Genomic DNA, 19,020 nt, shown 5'->3' with positions numbered 1-19,020 from the left:
TGACAACTACAGACTGACTTTTTCTTTTGCCAGAATTCTCCTGCTTTCATCACCTCACCTATACTTCCTGTCTGGTTACTGGCTAATCAACATTTTATTAATATACAAGTGACAGGGTATAGACCATTGTTCCACCACATTCAGGAAAGAGGCATACAGGTTATTTCCAGCTTAGAAAACTCTGGCTCCTATTTGTGAAGTGCATGAGTATTCAACAATAGGGACTACCCTTCTAACTCTGTCCTCCCAGCGTCTTGTTACATAACATCTCTTTAACTCTTTAATAGCCAGAGTCTATTTTATGCTACCCAAGTGTGCATGAGTGTGAGACTGTCTACTGGACTCTCTTGGGGCCTACATCTCTGAAGAAAACTGAGGCTCCCATTTCCAATTGGCATTTCTTACCAATAACACTTCAGATAGGCATAAGTCTTGTGTCTTTGTTTATTTCTTTGGGAAAAGATCCCACCTTGTAGTTTAGAATTTCCTTGATCTGGATCTGTAGATCAGGCCAATTTTAACAGTTCTTCTGCCTCTGCCTATTACAACTGTTCTGTTCCTCTTCTTCAAAGTACCGTGAGGTTTATTTGTAGTGGTTCTATGATAGATGTATCATATTGGGCTAGATACCACACTATGAGCTTTTTTATGTATTTTGGCCCTCTTTTGAGTTCTTGGTGTGTTCTCAAGTTTTGGATTGATGGAATGGTCTATGCTCTAATAAAGCTACTTAGATAAGAGCTGAGAGGCAGTTTTCTTCTCTGAAATCTCTTGAACATTGCCATTTACATTGCTCTAAGCACCTCTGTTTCCTATACATCTACTAGTATGGTCCTTTAAGCCTCCTTTAAAGTGTTCAATCGATCTCCTAATCCAACATTTCAAAGTCCACATTCTGCCAACAAGTATCATGGTTATGCCTGTCATAATATTCTATCCCCTGGTACCAGGTTCTTAGTCACTGTTGTATTAATGTGAAGAGACACCATGACCCTGGCGGTCATATAAGAGAAAGTGTTTAATTTGGGGCTTGCTTACAGTTTCAAAAGTTAATCCATTATCACCAAGGTGGAAAGTATGGCAGAATGAAGACAGGTATTGGATTAGCTGAGAGCTGCCTCTTGATTCATAGGCAGAGATAGACTGTAAGCTTGGAATGGGCTTTTGAAATCTCAAAGCCCACCCCAGAGGCACATTTTCCCCAACAAGGCCACACCTCCTAACCTTTATAATCCTTTCAAATAATGTCACTCTCTGGTGACTAAGCAATGAAATATATGAGCCTAAGGTGTGGAGACAGTCTCTGTTAAACTACCCAAAGGCAAGGGAAAGAAAGCCAGTATGCAGCATTCCTCCATGGAATGTGCTTCAGGTCCAGCCTCCAGATTCTTGCCTGTGTTCTTGCTCTGACTTCCTTCAGTGATAGGCTATAACCTGCAAGGTGAAATAATCTCCTTCCTCCTAAGTTGGTTTTCATAAGTATTGTATCCAAACACCCAGAGAAGCAAAGTAGGACAACAGTTTCATGGCACTTATTTGGAAAGAGACTTTGTAATTGGAAGGATACTTTTAGTGAGATTATAAATTCTAGACCATGAACCCTAATCCAATGTGAGTATTCAAAGAACCTCCCTTGGAAGGATAGAAAGCCATATGCACTCCATTCTCCAGAAGAATGACTTACTAGGGTGCTATTCTCTGACTCCTTGTTCAGCCTTAGGAGGGCTCTAGAAGGGGTATCCACAATGTACATCCTTTATGCCATCACTTTTTTTTCTTTTTCAGGGAGCTGTGTCCTTTGATCTAAAACACTGAAGAAAGAAAATTAGAGGGAAGATTTGAAGTTACTTTCGGGGATTAAGGTACTATTCTGAGTCAGCAATTGGGGCAATAAATGGGCCATAATGTCTACCTATATCATGTTAGAACTTGGATGCTAGAATGTACATATGAATGACCCTCTTTTTACTTTCCTTTGTTCTCAATAGTTTTGTAGTTAGTAAAGAAAAAATAACAGTCTATCAAGAGTAAGCAGTCTTATGCAGTGCTAGTAACTGATATGTAGACATTGAATAAATATTAAGGAACATTCATTTTAATATGTTTGCTCTCTGCATGTGTTCCACTCTGATTTTCAAATGATGATCTTTTGAAGAAAGATACTTGGGGTTTCATTACTTTCTTTTCATTTTCCTGACTGAAAAATAAATATATTTGTTCTCATGTTAGCCTCAGGTTAAGAGCACTGCTCGGAATCCAGACTGGGACACGGCTATTATAAGGGTATTACCCATAGTAGGATAGAAGAGAAAAAACTCTAATACTGTTGTTAGTCTAAGGTACCTTAGGTATGGATAAGTATCCCAATCATCCCTAATTGGTGTTTTGGGAAGAATAAAGTTTTGTTGTTGTGGACTGCTGTCTCATAATGTAGCATAAAATGTTTCAAATCCTACCAAAGAAGGCTGAGGGAATCTAACCTTCCAAGTGCATAAGTATCCAATAGATGTATCTTCTGTTGTCACTGAAGTAAGCTGGGTTTTAGCAGACAGATTTCTCATACTGTTCCCCACAATTGTGTAAGTTGAGACAAACTGATTCTGGTAGGGAATTGAACCAGTAGCTATCAAAATGTAGAAAGTGTAGCCCAATCAGTTGTCCAAGTAAAACAATTGACAGAGAACCTCAAGGAATCATGTATCTCAGAATATCTGGATTAACATAGTCCTACATAGTTTCCCTGTGTGCCTGAGCAGGCCCTAGGAAAGACTTCCAGGCTGTACTATATAGTAAATTCCTGTTTCTGCTGATTTAAGACATGGTGATATTTTGTTCTAAGCCAATTGAGTCATATCCCAGACACTTACATTTTTTAAAGAAAGGACAATTAGTAAGGCAGATAGGAACGTATACCCAAGAACAGAGTGGTGTCAACAGAATTCTGTCCCAGCACAGTTGACTGATTGTAGGGGGGAAATGGATGAACTGAGTGCCTTTCAATGAGTATCACCGGGATACAAGTAGTTAGCTTGATGGAATATCAGTTCAAGAAAAGGAAGGGGTCTCAAGATTTGTGCTGTGTGTGTGTATCTTGAATGAACAGTGAGTGATACATACAGTCAAGTATAGAAATGCTAACAAATTAGCTGCGATGAAACTCCTGGAGATAATTCAAATAAGGATACTGAATGAACAGTTCACTTCATGTACTCTGGTCTGAGAGTAGAAGTAGTAACCTTTTGATATATGTAAGCTCCCAAGAGAAGAGATAAGCCTATTTGGTTCTAAGTAAGGCTCCTGAGTACTGAGGGGATCAGCACACCACACAAAAAATCTGTGCCACTTAGTTTCTTCCGTTGGCACAGAGAATTTTCAGATAGGGAGGAATTTCCAATTTTAATCTTAAATTTATAGAAGATAGTCTTTTATATCTGTTTTTATCTGTTTTATATCTATTTATATATATTTATCTATTTATATCTATTTTATCTGTTTTAAGGAAACAGGCTTTATTTTTTATTTGAAAATTTCATAAAATTTTGATTATATTCACCCCTTCCCTTAGTTCCTCCCAGATCCAACTCCATTCTCTCCATGTTCCACTTTCTGCACTCTTTTATTTTTAAGCCATTAAGCAGTTTTTGTGCTTCCATATAGTATTCAGTGTGTGTGGCCTTCTGTGGGATAATGGTCAAACTACCTAGATGTTGTACCCTTAAAGAAAACTGATTCTTCAGTAACAGCAGCTAACAGTTGCCTGTAGTAGCATGCCTGTAGTTTCTCAGCTACAAGTTGGACTTCATACCCACCTTTGGGGGAATATTTTTGTTATGATAGAGAATGTGGCTTAAGCCCTTTAGCTTCCATGATGATCATACTTGTGGAGATTATGCACTTCCTTTTTCATTTAGAAAAGGAGTGGTAACTACAGAGCCAAACATGTATGTCCTATGGACCCTGATATCTTTCATGTTGGGTTTGCTAGCACCAAGAACGTCTCTTATTTTCCCCTGCCAGTTATTGCATTCAAATATTTATCACATGATTTTCAGAAGTCCATTCACCATGACTGGAATTGGTTTTACTAGCTGATTACCTTACATCTGCCCTTTCTCTTTCAAACAGTGATTCCTGATTGCTGCCTTCCTGTGTGCACGCTTATCTGCTTCTATTCACCAGAGTGACCATGTCTCAACTTCAGAAGAATCCAGAACGTGCAGCTGACCAAGGCCAGACCTGTGAGAAGACCCACAGCCATATTGCATCAGTCTGCAGGGATGTGGAGGAGCCTTGTACCTCCTCTCATCTTATGGCTAGTAGTCTGAAGGGCCAGACCTGTGAGGGGACCCAGGGCCTACAGGTTGCAACAGTCTCCAGGGATGTGGAGGAACCATGTTCCTCCTCTCAGCTTATGTCTAGTGAGGAGAGCCAGGGCCTAGAGATTCCACAGGTGTCTAGGGATGTGAAGGAGCCATGTCACTCCTCCTGTTCTCTGATGGCTAGCAACCAAAATGATCCTGCAGATGAGACACCTAGTACTTCTGGAGGTCCTCAGAGTCCCTGTGACTCTTTGAGACAATCAGGTGGGGATCTTAGTAACCAAGAAGAACAGGGCTATCCAGTCAATCCACCATGTCAACCAGGCACCATGAATGTACCTGTGATGAGTGTCGATAATAAAGTTGACTTCTTGGTGAATTATATGCTGTACAAGTATCAGATGAAAGAGATGATAAGCAAGACTGATATATTGAGACTCATTGTCAGAGAAGATGAAAATCGTTTTCATGAAATCCTCAGGAGATCTTCTGAACGCATGGAGATGGTTTTTGGCCTAGATGTGAAGGAAGTAGATCCTGTCAACCACATCTATGCTCTCTTTATCAAACTAGGTCTCACCTATGATGGGATGCGTAGTGATGAGTATAGTTTTCCTAAGACTGGTCTCCTGATAATCATCCTGGGAGTAGTCTTCATGAAAGGCAACCGTGCCACTGAAGAAGAGATTTGGGAAGCATTGAATGCAATGGGAATCTATGGTGGGATGAATCATTTCATCTTTGGTGACCCTAGGCAGCTGATAACCAATGAGTTTGTGAAGGAGCAATACCTGGTGTACCAGCCAGTAGCTGATAGTAATCCTGTGCAGTATGAGTATGTGTGGGGGCCACGGGCTCGAGCTGAAACTAGTAAGATGAAAGTGTTAGAGTTTGTGGCAAAGGTTCATGGGACAAACCCAGCCACCTTCCAGTCTCAGTATGAAGAGGCTCTGATAGAAGAAGAAGAGAGAGCGCTTGCCATGATTTTAGACAGTGCTGGCCTAAGTTCTCGTTCTCGTGCAAGTTCTAATGCCATGGGCTGCAGTTTCCCTGGTATGTAATACAATCAGAGATAAATTTCTCCTGTAAAATTTGCAGAGAATTTTTAGAGTTGAGGGGAAAAAATGTAGGTCCTAGTTTGATATAAACAGGAGGAAGAATATTGTCTGCATAGTTCTATTTTGTCTGTGTACCATGACATTTTTTGTCTTGCACTGTTTGACCTTTCTGTTTGAATATTGTTATACTTAATAGCATTGTTGTTTGAGCTTCAAAAATCTCTACTTTTTGCAGTTCACAAATGTAATACTAAGAGCTTTGCCATAGTATAAAACTAACTGGGAAGTAGTCCAGTGTATCTATATAATTATGTGGAGTACTATAACAATCATTGCTAAACTTAGACCTCTTAAACAGTGTTGTGCTAAATTTTTCTTTGTAATGTTCCATTTCCCAGTACAATTGCATGATATATGTGGAGTTGCTTTACTTTACAGTTGCCATGAGTAATAAAATTCAAGAAAATATTACCACACATTTACAGTTTCTTTTATTACCAAAACTTATTTGAGCATCTATCATTTTCCAATTACTATTTTAATGTTCTAGGATGCTACATTAAACAGCATGCATGTAGTTCCTTTCCTTATAAATATATTGATTATGATAGAATATATTCTAATACATTGAAGACAAATGAAATATACAGTTTACACGTAAAGTGATCCTTATGGCCCTGTTAAGTATAAATATTCTGAAGGAGAAAATTGTGGTTGTGGTAAGATAAACTTCTTCAGATTGCTAATTTTAACTTGAATTTTGAGGTGAAGAGAATTGGAGTGTACTAACCTGTATGTGGTGTACCTCAATGCTGACATCCAAAAGTTTAATGCAAAGCTCTTTCCTGGTTACTTTATGATTTTGTTATATATACAGTTTTCATATAGAAAGTAGAAAGTGTCCATCTCTGACCCCACCTCTGTATGGTTGAATGTGGGTCATAAACTAAGGCTTTACTTGCAAATAAACTTAAAGACATTTTTTGATAGTTAATAGTGAGAGACACAGAAGCCACTAGGTTGTCTTTCATTGCCCAGGGCTGGTGATGTAAGAAAGTACTTCATTTAGAAGATATTTTAAATAGATTATCTTTAATATAATTTGAATTTTATATATTAATACGTGCTTAATTTTTTGGGTTTTTCGAGACAGGGTTTCTCTGTAGCTTTGGGGTCTGTCCTGGAACTACCTCTGGTAGACCTCGAAGTCACAGATAACCTGCTTTCCTCTGCCTTCTGAATTCTAGAATTAGAAGCATGTGCCACCACTGCTCGGGTAACATGCTTAAATTTTTAATGAAGATATAAGCAGTGAAAATATTGTTGATTTAGATGAATTTGAGGAGTTGGTCCTTGTCAAAAATAGGAGGACGTTTTACATCACTTAAAATTATGGAAATGAAAAAAGAAAATAGATACATGTCCCCATTTTTAAAGAATAACACCTCCCCAGGGGAAAATTAGTAGGGTTTACTTTAGTGGTTTACTTTACATGAAGCTCATTTTATTTTATTTTATTTTATTTTGCAGTGTGGTGTGTTTATTTGTTTCTTTTTCTTTTTCTTTTTTTTTTTTTTTTTTTTTTGTCTTGGAGGCAGGATTTCTCTGTAAGGGATCTGACTGTCCTGGAACTCACTCTGTCGACTAGGCTGGCCTTGAGCTCACAGAGAACTGTCTGTCTCTGCCTCCAAAGTTCCTGGTGAAATTCCAGTTCTTAGATAACTTCACTGTTCTGTGGGATATGTGATTATTTTAAATTTACATAACATGAACTCATGGAGTCAAAGGTCAGGACAATTATTGTAATACCTAAATTAACTAAATGCCTCTAGTATACGAAACACTCTGACGCTTTCACAGTGCCCTCTTATAGGTAGTCTTATAACACTTATATTAGCTATTTTTCAACAGTTTGACAGAATATATATGACAGAAGCAAGATTTCAGTCTACTGTAGTGAGAAAGGCCTGGTGGAGTTCCTACATGGTGGCAGGAACACAAGGCAGCCACTGTTCACATTATGGCTGACCAGAAAGCTGAGAATCATGCCAGTACCATTGCCATACTGTACCCTAAATATGGGCTCTACTTCTGCCCGCCAGGTCTCACTTCTTGAATGGTTTTAGAACTTTTCAAAAGAGTGTCATGAGACAAATACTTAAAACAACAGTAGGTGACATTTTCAATTCAAACCGTGTCAGAACTTATCAGGTTTCCTCTCACACGAAAAGCATAATATTCAAAGCTTGGCATGTGAAATGGCTGAGGCTGAACCTCTGGTACTAATTCTTCTGGATCCATTTCTGTACTACTACCCAGTCTTCTGCGTCCTGATTCATTTCTCATTGCAGCTTCTCACATTGCATGTTGTAATAAACTGAACCCTGAATCTGAAGTACTAAAATTAGATGAAAAAGGGTTATCAAACACCACTAACATATTTCCTGTGGACTCCATTAAACCCTAGTTCTGTCCTAGTTCTGTATCATTGTTTCAGAGACCTGACTTGAAGGAGCTGAGAGTTTTGCCTAGATTCAACTATTTCATGTATTACAATAAACTTGTCTTGCTTTTAGTTTTAGTTTTGTTTTGTCTTATTTGTTTCATTTCTGTGTGCCAGAGAGCTCCATTACTTACTTTAGAACTCCACTGAGAGCAATACCCTGTCCATGCAAAAGCTCGCTTTTGTATTACATTTTAGTTCTGATCATCATCATTGGACAGATATGGTATAGTATCAGAATAATTTCCAAATAAACTGCTAAATATAGTATACATGGGAAATCTATTAGTCTGTGTGAACAATGATAAAAGACAGGATTTTGAAAACTGCTATTTGCCATAGGATTTTATAGATTTTTTTGTTTAACAAATATACAACATATATATCAGTGAATGCCTTTATTTGGATACTTTAACGTGAAAACTTCTCTTATAAATGAAAGCTGAGGAGACTATCAAAATGATTAAGCAAATAAGTACAAAGGTTCTAATTACTGTATATTCTCAAGTTCTAGGAAGGAAAACAGGATCCTTGTAGATATTTTATATTTTAATAATGTTAGTTAACTAATTTGTTAATAAGTTATATTTTAATATAATTTTTAAATATCCTGTCTTTACTCCTCCTGGGTGAGTCTTCTTCTTTTCGTTCTGTAGCTTTCAGATGTGCTGTTAAGTCACTAATGTGAAAATTTGTAAAATTATATAATTTAATAAAATAAATAAAAGAAAAAAATTCCACCTTCTCCCATTTCCCTCCCACTCCTCCCACTCCCTCCCTCTCCCTCTCTAGTCCTAAGAGAAGTCAGACTGCCCTGCCCTGTGGGAAGTCCAAGGCACTCCCCTCTCCATCTAGGTCTAGGAATATATGCATCCAAACACTAGGCTCCCAAAAAGCCAGTTCATGCAGTAGGATCAAAACCCAGAGCCATTATCATTGGCTTCTCAGCCAGCCCCCATTGTCAGCCACATTCAGAGAGTCCAGTTTGATCACATGCTCATTCAGTCCTAGTCCAGCTGGCCTTGGTGAGCTCCCATTAGATCAGTCCCACTGTCTCCGTCAGTGGACGCACCCCTTGCAGTTCTGACTTCCTTGCTGATGTTCTCCCTCCTTCTGCTCTTCATCTGGAGTATGGGAGCTCAGTACAGTGCTCCAGTGTGGGTCTCTGTCTCTATCTCCATCCATTACCGGATGAAGGTTCTATGGTGATATGCAAGATATTCATCAGTGTGGCTATGGGAAAAGGCCAGTTCAGGCACCCTCTCCTCTCCTGCCCAAGGACCTAGCTGGGGGCAACTGCTGGATCACCTGGGAACCCCTCTAGAGTCAAGTCTCTTGCCAACCCTAAAATGGTTCCCTTAATTAAGATATCTTCTTCCCTGTTCCCATATCTACCCTTCCTCCATCTCAACCATCCCATTCCCCCAAGCTCTCCCCAATCCTCCCCTTCTTCCTTCTTTCTCCCCATCTCCCCTTCCCCCACCATACCCCCACCCCCGTGCTCCCGACTATTGCCTGGCGATATTGTCTACTTCCAATATCCAGGAGGAAAAATATATGTTTTTCTTTGGGTTCACCTTCTTATTTAGCTCCTCTAGAATCACGAATTATAAGCTTAATGTCCTTTGGTTATGGCTAGAATCTACTTATGAGTGAGTATATACCATATTCCTCTTTTGGGTTATCTCACTCAGTAAAGTGTTTTCTATTTCTATTCATTTGCATGAAAATTCAAGATGTCACTGTTTTTTACCACTGACTAGAACTCTACAGTGTATATGTACCACACTTTCTGTATCCATTCTTCTATTGAGGGACACCTAGGTTGTTTCCGCCTTCTGGGTATTACAAATAGTGCTGCTGTGAACATAGTTGAACAAATGCCTTTGTAGTATGATTGGGCATCTCTTGGGTATATTCCTGAGAATGAAATTGCTGGATCATGAGGTAGATTGACTCCAAGTTTCCTGAGAAACCGCCACACTGATTTCAAAAGTGGTTGCACAAGTTTGCATTCCCACCAACAATGGATGAATATTCCCCTTACTCCACATCCTCTCCAACATAGGCTATCATTGGTGTTTTTGATTTTAGCTATTCTGACAGGTGTAAGATGGTATTTCAAGGTTGTTTTGATTTGCATTTCCCTGATCATTAAGGAGGTTGAAGCATGACCTTAAGTGTCTTTTGGCCATTTGAACTTCTTCTGTTGAGAATTCTCTGTTCAGTTCAGTACCCCATTATTTAATTGGGTTAATAAGAGTTTTAGTTACTAGTTTTTTTATTTCTTTATATATTTTGGAGATCAGACCTTTGTCCAATGCGGGGTTGGGGAAGATCTTCTCCCAGTCAGTAGTTTGCCTCTTGTCTTAATGACAGTGTCCTTTGCTTTACAGAAGCTTCTCAGTTTCAGGAGGTCCCATTTATTCATTGTTGCTCTTATTGTTTGTACTACTAGGGATATACGTTGGAAATGGTATCCTATGCCCAAGTGTTGCAGACTACTTCCCACTTTCTCTTCTATCAGGTTCAGTGTGGTCAGATTAATATTGAGGTTTTTAATCCAATTGAACTTGGGTTTTGTGCATGGTGATAGAAATGGATCTATTTTCATTCTTCTACAGGTTGACATCCAGTTATGCCAGTACCATTTGTTAAAGAAGCTTTCCTTCTTACATTGTATAATTTTAGCTCCTTTGTCAAAAATCAGGTGTTCATACATTTGTTGACTAATATCCAGGTCTTTGATTCCATTCCATTGGTCAACATCTCTGTTTTATGCCAATACCAAGCTGTTTTAATTACTGTAGCTCTGTAATAGAGTTTGAAGTCAGGGATGGTAATGCCTCCAGAAGTATTTTTATTGTATAGAATTGTTTTGGCTATCCTGTGTTTTTTGTTTTCCCACATGAAGTTGATTATTGTTCTCTCAAGGTCTGTGAAGAATTTTGTTGGGATTTTGATGAAGATTGCATTGAATCTATAGATTGCTTTTGGTAGAATTGCCATTTTTACTATGTTGATCCTCCCAATCAAAGAGCAAGGGAGATCCTTCCATTTTCTGGTATTCTCTTCAATTTCTTTCATCAAAGACTTAAAGTTCTTGTCAAATAGATCTTTCACCTCCTTGGTTAGAGTTACCCCAAGATATTTTATGCTATTTGTGGCTATCGTGAAAGGTGATGTTTCTCTGATTTCCCTCTCTGCTTCTTTGTTCTTTGTGTGTAGGAGGGCAGCTGAATTTTTGGAGTTTATCTTGTATCCTGCCACATTACTAAAGGTGTTTATCAGCTGTAGGAGTTCTTTGGTAGAGTTTTGGGGTCGCTTATGTACACTATCATATCATCTACAAATAACGAAAGTTTGACTTCTTCCTTTCCAATTCCAATCCCCTTGATCTCCTTATATTGTCTTATTGTAATGGGTAGAACTTCAAGCACTATATTGAAAATGTATGGAGAGAGTGGACAGCCTTGACTTGTTCCTGATTTTAGTGTAATGGCTTTAAGTTTCCATTTAATTTGATGTTAGCTGTCGGATTGCTATATATTGCTTTTATTATATTTAGGTATGAACCTTTTATCCCTAATCTCTCCAAATCATCTTTGTCAAATGCTTTTTCAGAATCTAATGAAATGAGCATATGGTTTTTTCCTTTCAGTTTATTTACATGATGGATTACATTGATAGATTTTAGTATGTTGAACCTGCCCAGCATCTCTGGGATGAAGCCTACTTGATCATAATGTATAATTTTTTGAATGTGTTCTTGGATTCAGTTTGCCAGTATTTTATTGAGAATTTTTGTGTCGATGTTCATGAGTGAGATTGTTCTGTAATTCTCTTTCTTGGTTGAGACTTTGTGTGGTTTTGGTTTCAGGGTGGGTATAAGGGGAGATGGGGAGAGAGAAAAGAGAAGACGAGGATGGGAAGAGCTTGAGAGAATGGGATGGTTGGGATGGAAGAGAGGTGGATATGGGAGCAGGGAGGTAAATACCTTAATTAAGGGAGCCATTTTAGGGTTAGCAGGACACCTGACTCTAGAGTGGTTCCCAGGTGTCCAAGGAGATGTCTCCAGCTTGTTCCTTGAGCAGCAGAGGAGAGGGTGCCTCAACTGCCCTTGCCCTATAGCCACACTGATGAATACCTTGCATATTACTATAGAACCTTCATCTGGTGATGGATAGAGATGGAGACAGAGCCCCACACTGGAGCACTGGACTGAGCTCCCATGGTCCAAATGGGGAGCAGAAGGAGGGAAAACATGAGCAAGGAAGTCAGGACCATGAGGGGTGCGTCCACCCACTGAGACGGTGGGACTAATCTAATGGGTGATCACCAAGGCCAGTTGGAATGGGACTGATGGAGCATGTGATCAAACCAGACTCTCTGAATGAGGCCGACGGTGGAGGCTGACTGAGAAGCCAAGGACAATGACCCTGGGTTTTGATTCTACTGCATGGACGGGCTTTGTGGGAGCCTGGTTCGTTTGGATGCTCACCTTCCTAGACCTGGATGGAGGGGGGAGGACCTTGGACTTCCAATGGGGCAGGGAACACTGACTGCTCTTGGGACTGGAGAGGGAGGGGGAAGGGGGAGTGGGAGGGAAATTGGAGGTGGGGAGGAGGTGGAAATTTTTAATAAATAAATAAAATTAAAGGTAAAAAATACCTCATCAATTCCAACTTGTGCTACCTGGAACATAGTCAATATAACAGGGGCTATGTGAAATACTGGAGCTAAAGACATTTTAAACCAAGTGGATCTAATAGATAGCATACAGAATATTTTACACAAACACAAAAGAATATAACTTTTACTCAGCACCTTGTGGAGCTATCTTCAAAATTGACCACACACTCAGCCACAAAGCAAGTCTCAGGACATATAAGAAAATTGAAATAACTCCCTGCACCTTATCAGACCTTCATAAAAAAATTGGAGACATACCATACTAGCAATGTCACACTTAAAAGCTTTATAACAAAAAGAAGTAAGGACACCCAAGAAGAGCAGACCACAGGAGATGACCAAATTCTGAACACAAATCAATAAAATAGAAACAAAGAGAACAACACAAAGAATCAATGAAATGAGAAGTTGGTTTTGTTGTTTTTACTGTTTGATCTTTTGCTTTTTGGCAGGTCTGCCACCCAGCTCTCAAATAAATCACAAGGAGGCTTAGTCCTTCTTATAATGCCCAACCTTAGCTTTGCTTATTTCTAACCAGTTTTTCTTAAATTATCTTGCCTACCTTTTGCTCTTTGTCTTTTATATTTCTCTATTCTATAGACATTTCTTTAATTCTTACTCCAAGGCTTCCTGTATAGCTGGGTGGCTGACCACTGATGTCCTCTTCCTTTTCTTGCTCCTCAATCCTCTTCTCCCCAGATTTCTCCATTTATTTATTTTCTATGCCTGCTAGCCCCGCCTATCCTTCTCTTGCCTTGATATTAGGTATTTAGTTCTTTATTGGATCAGTTACGTGTTTTTGACAGACAGTAACACAGATTCAGAGTTAAACAAACGTAACACAAAAGAATGCAACACATCTTTACGTCATTAAATGAATATTCCATAACATAAATGTAACACATCTTAAAATAATATTCCCCAAATGGTGTAATATCTTCCTTTATTTTTTTTTCAAAGAATTCAAGTTTTACATACAAGTTTTTCACTTGCTTAGTTAAGCTTAAACCAAGATATTTTAATTGGTTTTTGATATCTAATTTCATATGTTATTTACATACTTTGGGTACTAACCCTCTATCAGACGTTAAATTGTTAAAAAAATCTTTTCCCATTTTGTAGGCTGCTGCCCTGTCTGAATGATGGTGTCTTTTACCTTACAGATCTTTTCAGTTTCATGAGGTCTTATTTATTAATTGTTGATCTTACTGCTGGTGGTTCAGAAAGTCATCTCCTAGCCAGACATTATTCAAAGAGCAACTAGCTTAAATGGGAGGTTTGCATGAAATCCCTCCCCTCAAAGCTCAGGGAATCCCAGAAAAGAGGAGGCAAAAAGAGTGTAAGAGTGAGGAAGGATGGAGGACCCCAGGAGAAAAAGGCCCCCTGAAAGAAGTAAGCAAAGTGCATATGTGCTCACGGAGCCTGAGACAGCAAGCACAAGGTTACATTAAAGCATAGATAACATATATGTTTAAGCATACATATGCTTAAATATAACCTAGTCAGTCTACAGAATTACTTGCCTGTATTTTTTCAGGACTGATCAATTAGTATTGGATAACCAGTTGGTGTGGTCTTCCCTGGGGTCTCTAACCTTATTTCATTATCAAATTCTCATCACCAAGAAAGATCTGTTAGAATCCATTTTGCTCACTAAGAGATAATAAGAATTACAAGATTTTTCTGTGTACTACTTTTTCTATGCTCTCATACGAACCCTAAGAAGTCCTCAACCTGCCCACCTCATCTGCTATGTGGTGGCATGTTTGAGAAAAGGATGTCCTTTTCCCTTTACCCATTGCCACCTGTGGCAGGTGAGAGAGCAGGCCCTGGGGTCATGAGAGTGGGAGAACTAGCCCTGTACCTAACCTGCTGCAGCACACACGAGAGCAGTTCTGCACCCTGACTGGGCAGCACAATAGAGTTGATGCTGTTGTTTGCGGGTACAGGTTAAGTCAGCCCTGGGAGTATGAGAGCAGGAAAGCTGACCACTCCCTGCCAATGCCCCCTACAGCAACTGAGAGAGAGGGCCTTGCACTTCACCTGGGCAAAACAGTAGAGCTGTCCCTGGTGGTTTAAGTGTGGGTGAGACAGATCTGAGGACCTGCAAACAGGAGAATTACCACACTTCTTGCTACAGGCTTCATTGGGTGAAGTAAACTGAGAGTGTTCGACAATTCACCTGGGTAGTGACAATGAGGGAAATCTGATCAACTGACCAACCCAGCTATCATCCAGGCCCAAAACCAGGACCAGGAGTTGGCCCACCCCGACAGCCACCTCATCTATGAACTGCTGGAGAATGTGAAGGGGATTAACATACACATCTAAAGCTGCATGATATCCCTGACACAGAACAAAAGGATGTCCAAGAGGAGCCACTATTATCAATAGTGTAGCAGAAGCCAGAGGCCTTGATCCAAACCTCATAGCAATGAACACTTACAAGTTAAGATGAATGAACTAATGGGTAAACTATGTAACTCAACAGAACACAGCAGAGCTTCCATAATGAGAATCTTCTTCCTTTTAAATTTTGTTTGTTTGGTAGTTTTATTTTATTTTGTTTTATTTTGGGACAGGGGTTACAAGGGCAGAGGGCAGATGCAAGGGTCCAGGGAGTGGGATCAAGATTCATGATGTGAAGTCCACAAAGAATCAATAAAGGTTAAAAGAATTAAAAAGAAAATTCTCATTAAAATTTTAATAACTTAATGAATGTCCTGCAACACTTCAATTCTCATTAAAAATATTAAACTATAATAAGGAAAAGGTTAGCACTTCTTGTATAATGCAATAGTTACTTAAACAAAAACAATACTTTGTTAAATATTTAATGGAGAAAAAACAAATTTTCTATCAAAATCTTTATGTAATATTACAGATCACCCAGTTTTCACTTTTATTACTACAGGATGACTACACAATGATAAGATTTGCATTGGAGGGTTCGCCCTACCCTCACAGCCTGAGCCTACCCTCCGCCAGACGGGTCCCCTCCCAGCGGCACCACGACTTCCCTACAACAGCACGGGGACTGGGGCTTCCGCTCAGCAGCCTCCGCTGCCTTGGTCTCCGGAGCCGGCCAAGCTCCGCTGCATCTGCGACCCGCAGCCGCCATGCAGTTTATGTTGCTTTTTAGTCGTCAGGGAAAGCTACGGCTGCAGAAATGGTATGTCCCACTCTCAAACAAAGAGAAGAAGAAGATCACAAGAGAACTTGTTCAAACCGTTTTAGCTCGGAAACCTAAGATGTGCAGCTTCCTGGAGTGGAGAGATCTGAAGATTGTTTATAAAAGATATGCCAGTTTATATTTTTGCTGTGCTATTGAGGATCAGGACAATGAACTGATTACCCTGGAAATAATCCATCATTACGTGGAATTACTTGACAAGTATTTTGGCAGCGTGTGTGAACTTGATATCATCTTTAATTTTGAGAAGGCCTATTTTATTTTGGATGAATTTCTTTTGGGAGGAGAAGTTCAGGAAACGTCCAAGAAAAATGTCCTTAAAGCAATTGAACAGGCTGATCTCCTGCAGGAGCCACGCCATGAATATTTTAATGTCCCTGTGTACTAAATGACTGCTCATCGAGTATGCAGAATTTCAGAGGAAATACAGAACTGATATACTTATGAAAGAAAATGTCCTCAGCTTGGTGACTAATTCTCCTGTAAAAAAAACCATCTTAGAGCTAGTACCTTTGTGATTGTATTTTTTCTGTGCACATTCCTAATTCCATTTTCATTCTGTATATGATATTGATATGTAGTTTATTTCTGTCTACCGCTGTTTCTTCTTGACAAAATATGACTTGTGAATATTTTAATATCCTAAACACATACAAGTTTTCATTAGTAAACCATCTGTGATTAATCAATCTTACGAGAGTATAACAGAAAGGCTGGGCAATCACAAATGTTTACCAAAGAAAATACAGTTAAGAACTCAGGCAAAATTAGCAGCACCACAGTATTTAGTTCATTGTTGAAGAAAACCAAGCTTTATTTCACACTAAGATTATCTTACAGTTTATATGCGCTAATATGTTTGACTATCACATAAAAGTGTATGTTGAAGCAATAAAAGAAAGAAAAGATCAGTTACAATTATATAAGGCCTAAGGTTAAAACGTTGAATTTTCAAGAAATTTTGTAGTGCCAATATATGTTGAAGCACATTTATGCAGTGTCAAACAGTCCCTTTAAGAACTGTCGGAAAGCTGTGTCACAAAGTCTCCTGAAATGTCTGCTGCTCAGTAACAACTCTTTAGAAGCAGTAACACTGAGCCTACTTATATGATACAAATTCTTATATTCATTTTCAATATCCAAATATTTTTATTTTATTAGTTAATGGCTTCCTAATTAATATATTAAATAAGCCTTTTAAACACTCATTGCTTTGTTAACTATGGTTGTATATTTTTGAAATACTAAAAATTTTTAATAACATTTCGCATATTTTATTATAAAAACTATCAGATAACTCACTGTTTAGAGTTTAAAGCCTAAGTAAATTATCATTAAACAATAACTTCAGCCGGGCGGTGGTGGCGCACGCCTTTAATCCCAGCACTCAGGAGGCAGAGGCAAGCAGATCTCTGTGAGTTCGAGACCAGCCTGGTCTACAAGAGCTAGTTCCAGAACAGGCTCCAAAGCCACAGAGAAACCCTGTCTCAAAAAACCAAAAAAAAAAAAAAAATAACTTCAGAGGCATGGTAGTGTATACCTGTCATCCTAGCATTTGGGAGGCTGAGGCAAGAGGAAGATGAACTACTATGTTACCTAGAGGGTCCTTGTCTCAAAAGACAAAAATTAAATATGCCAAAAAACTACCCAAACCAGTTTCCCAATAAAAAATCTGTAAAAACGTTATAGGAAATGTAGTTATTAGGCAGCTGTATAGATGAACTATCTCCATTACCATCTGAAGCATCACAAAACATTGGTCTTTCATTTCCATTTTTCCCATCCTCCCACCCTACATGTTGTTCATCTGATTTTAATGTTGCATAAATATGCATTGTCTCATGCCTGTTTGTTTTGGATGCTGTGTGCTGAGCTGTAACAAAATGTTGCGCTTTTGACAGTATTGAAAACAGCTTGGTATTGGCATAAAAATAGAGAAGTCGACCAATGGAATCAAATAGAAGACCCAGATCTTAACCCACAAATCTATGAACACCTGATTTTTGATAAAGGAGCTAAAAGCACACAATGGAAGAAAGAAAGCATCTTCAACAAATGGTGCTGGCATAACTGGATGTCAACCTGTAGAAGAATGAAAGTAGATCCGTGTCTATCACCATGCACAAAACTCAAGTCCAAATGGATTAAAGACCTCAATATCAATCTGAACACACTGAACCTGTTAGAGGAGAAAGTGGGAAGTACTCTACAACATTTGGGCACAGGAGACCGCTTCCTATGTAGAGCCCCAGCAGCACAGACATTAAGGGCAACATTGAATAAATGGGACCTCCTGAAGCTGAGCAGCTTCTGTAAAGCAAAGGACACTGTCACTAAGACAAAAAGGCAGCCTACTGACTGGGAAAAGATCTTCACCAACCCCGCAACAGACAAAGGCCTGATCTCCAAAATATATAAGGAACTCAAGAGACTAGACTTTAAAATGCTAATTAACCCAATTAAAAAATGGGGCACTGAACTGAACAGAGAATTCTCAACAGAAGAAGTTCGAATGGCCAAAAGACACTTAAGGGCATGCTCAACCTCCTTAGCAATCAGGGAAATGCAAATCAAAACAACGCTGAGATACCATCTTACACCTGTCAGAATGGCTAAAATCAAAAACACCAATGATAGCCTTTGCTGGAGAGGATGTGGAGTAAGGGGTACACTCATCCATTGCTGGTGGGAATGCAAACTTGTGCAACCGCTTTGGAAAGCAGTGTGGGCGTTTCTCCGGAAATTTGGGATCAACCTACCCGAGGACCCAGCAATCCCACTATTGGGAATTTACCCAAGAGATGCCCAATCATATTACAAAAGCATCTGTTCAACTATGTTTATAATAGCATTATTTGTAATAGCCAGAACCTGGAAACAACCTAGATGCCCTTCAGTGGAAGAATGGATGAAGAAAGTGTGGAATATATACATATTAGAGTACTACTCGGCGGTAAAAAACAATGACATCTTGAATTTTGCATGCAAATGGATGGAAATAGAAAACACCATCCTGAGCGAGGTAACCCAGGCCCAAAAAGATGAACATGGGATGTACTCACTCATAATTGGTTTCTAGCCATAAATAAAGGACATCGAGCCTATAATTCGTAAAAAAAATCCTAGAGAAGTTATATAAGAAGGTGAACCCAAAGAAAAACATATAGTTATCCTCCTGGATATTGGAAGTAGACAAGATTGCCGGACAAAAAAATGGGAATATGGGGGTGGGGTGGGATGGGGGGATGGGGGGAT

General features: G+C 39.1%; 2 protein-coding genes across 2 annotated transcripts; both read left to right on the top strand.

The window, feature by feature from the left end:
* Positions 1-4,186: 4,186 nt before the first annotated feature.
* On the top strand, positions 4,187-5,380 carry LOC119804208 (melanoma-associated antigen B16-like). The gene is made up of 2 exons (XM_038315697.1): positions 4,187-4,410; positions 4,492-5,380. The coding sequence occupies exons 1-2, from the start codon at positions 4,187-4,189 to the stop codon at positions 5,378-5,380; spliced, it is 1,113 nt and encodes a 370-aa protein (XP_038171625.1).
* A 10,311-nt stretch (positions 5,381-15,691) lies between these two features.
* LOC119805234 (AP-1 complex subunit sigma-2-like) lies at positions 15,692-16,153 on the top strand. The gene has a single exon (XM_038317150.1). It carries the CDS (start codon positions 15,692-15,694, stop codon positions 16,151-16,153), a length of 462 nt encoding a protein of 153 aa, XP_038173078.1.
* Positions 16,154-19,020: the final 2,867 nt, after the last annotated feature.

The sequence above is a fragment of the Arvicola amphibius genome, chromosome X (assembly GCF_903992535.2).
Source record: "Arvicola amphibius chromosome X, mArvAmp1.2, whole genome shotgun sequence".
NCBI classification, from domain to species: Eukaryota; Metazoa; Chordata; class Mammalia; order Rodentia; family Cricetidae; genus Arvicola; species Arvicola amphibius.
This window is presented reverse-complemented; position numbering and strand designations above follow the sequence as displayed.

Excerpts from the sequence above, each read along its gene's own strand:
- LOC119804208 (XM_038315697.1), top strand. The coding sequence starts at position 4,187 with ATGTCTCAACTTCAGAAGAATCCAGAACGTGCAGCTGACCAAGGCCAG. Across the intron at positions 4,411-4,491 it reads CCATGTTCCTCCTCTCAGCT|TCTGATGGCTAGCAACCAAA; the intron begins TATGTCTAGTGA and ends CTCCTCCTGTTC.
- LOC119805234 (XM_038317150.1), top strand. The coding sequence starts at position 15,692 with ATGCAGTTTATGTTGCTTTTTAGTCGTCAGGGAAAGCTACGGCTGCAG.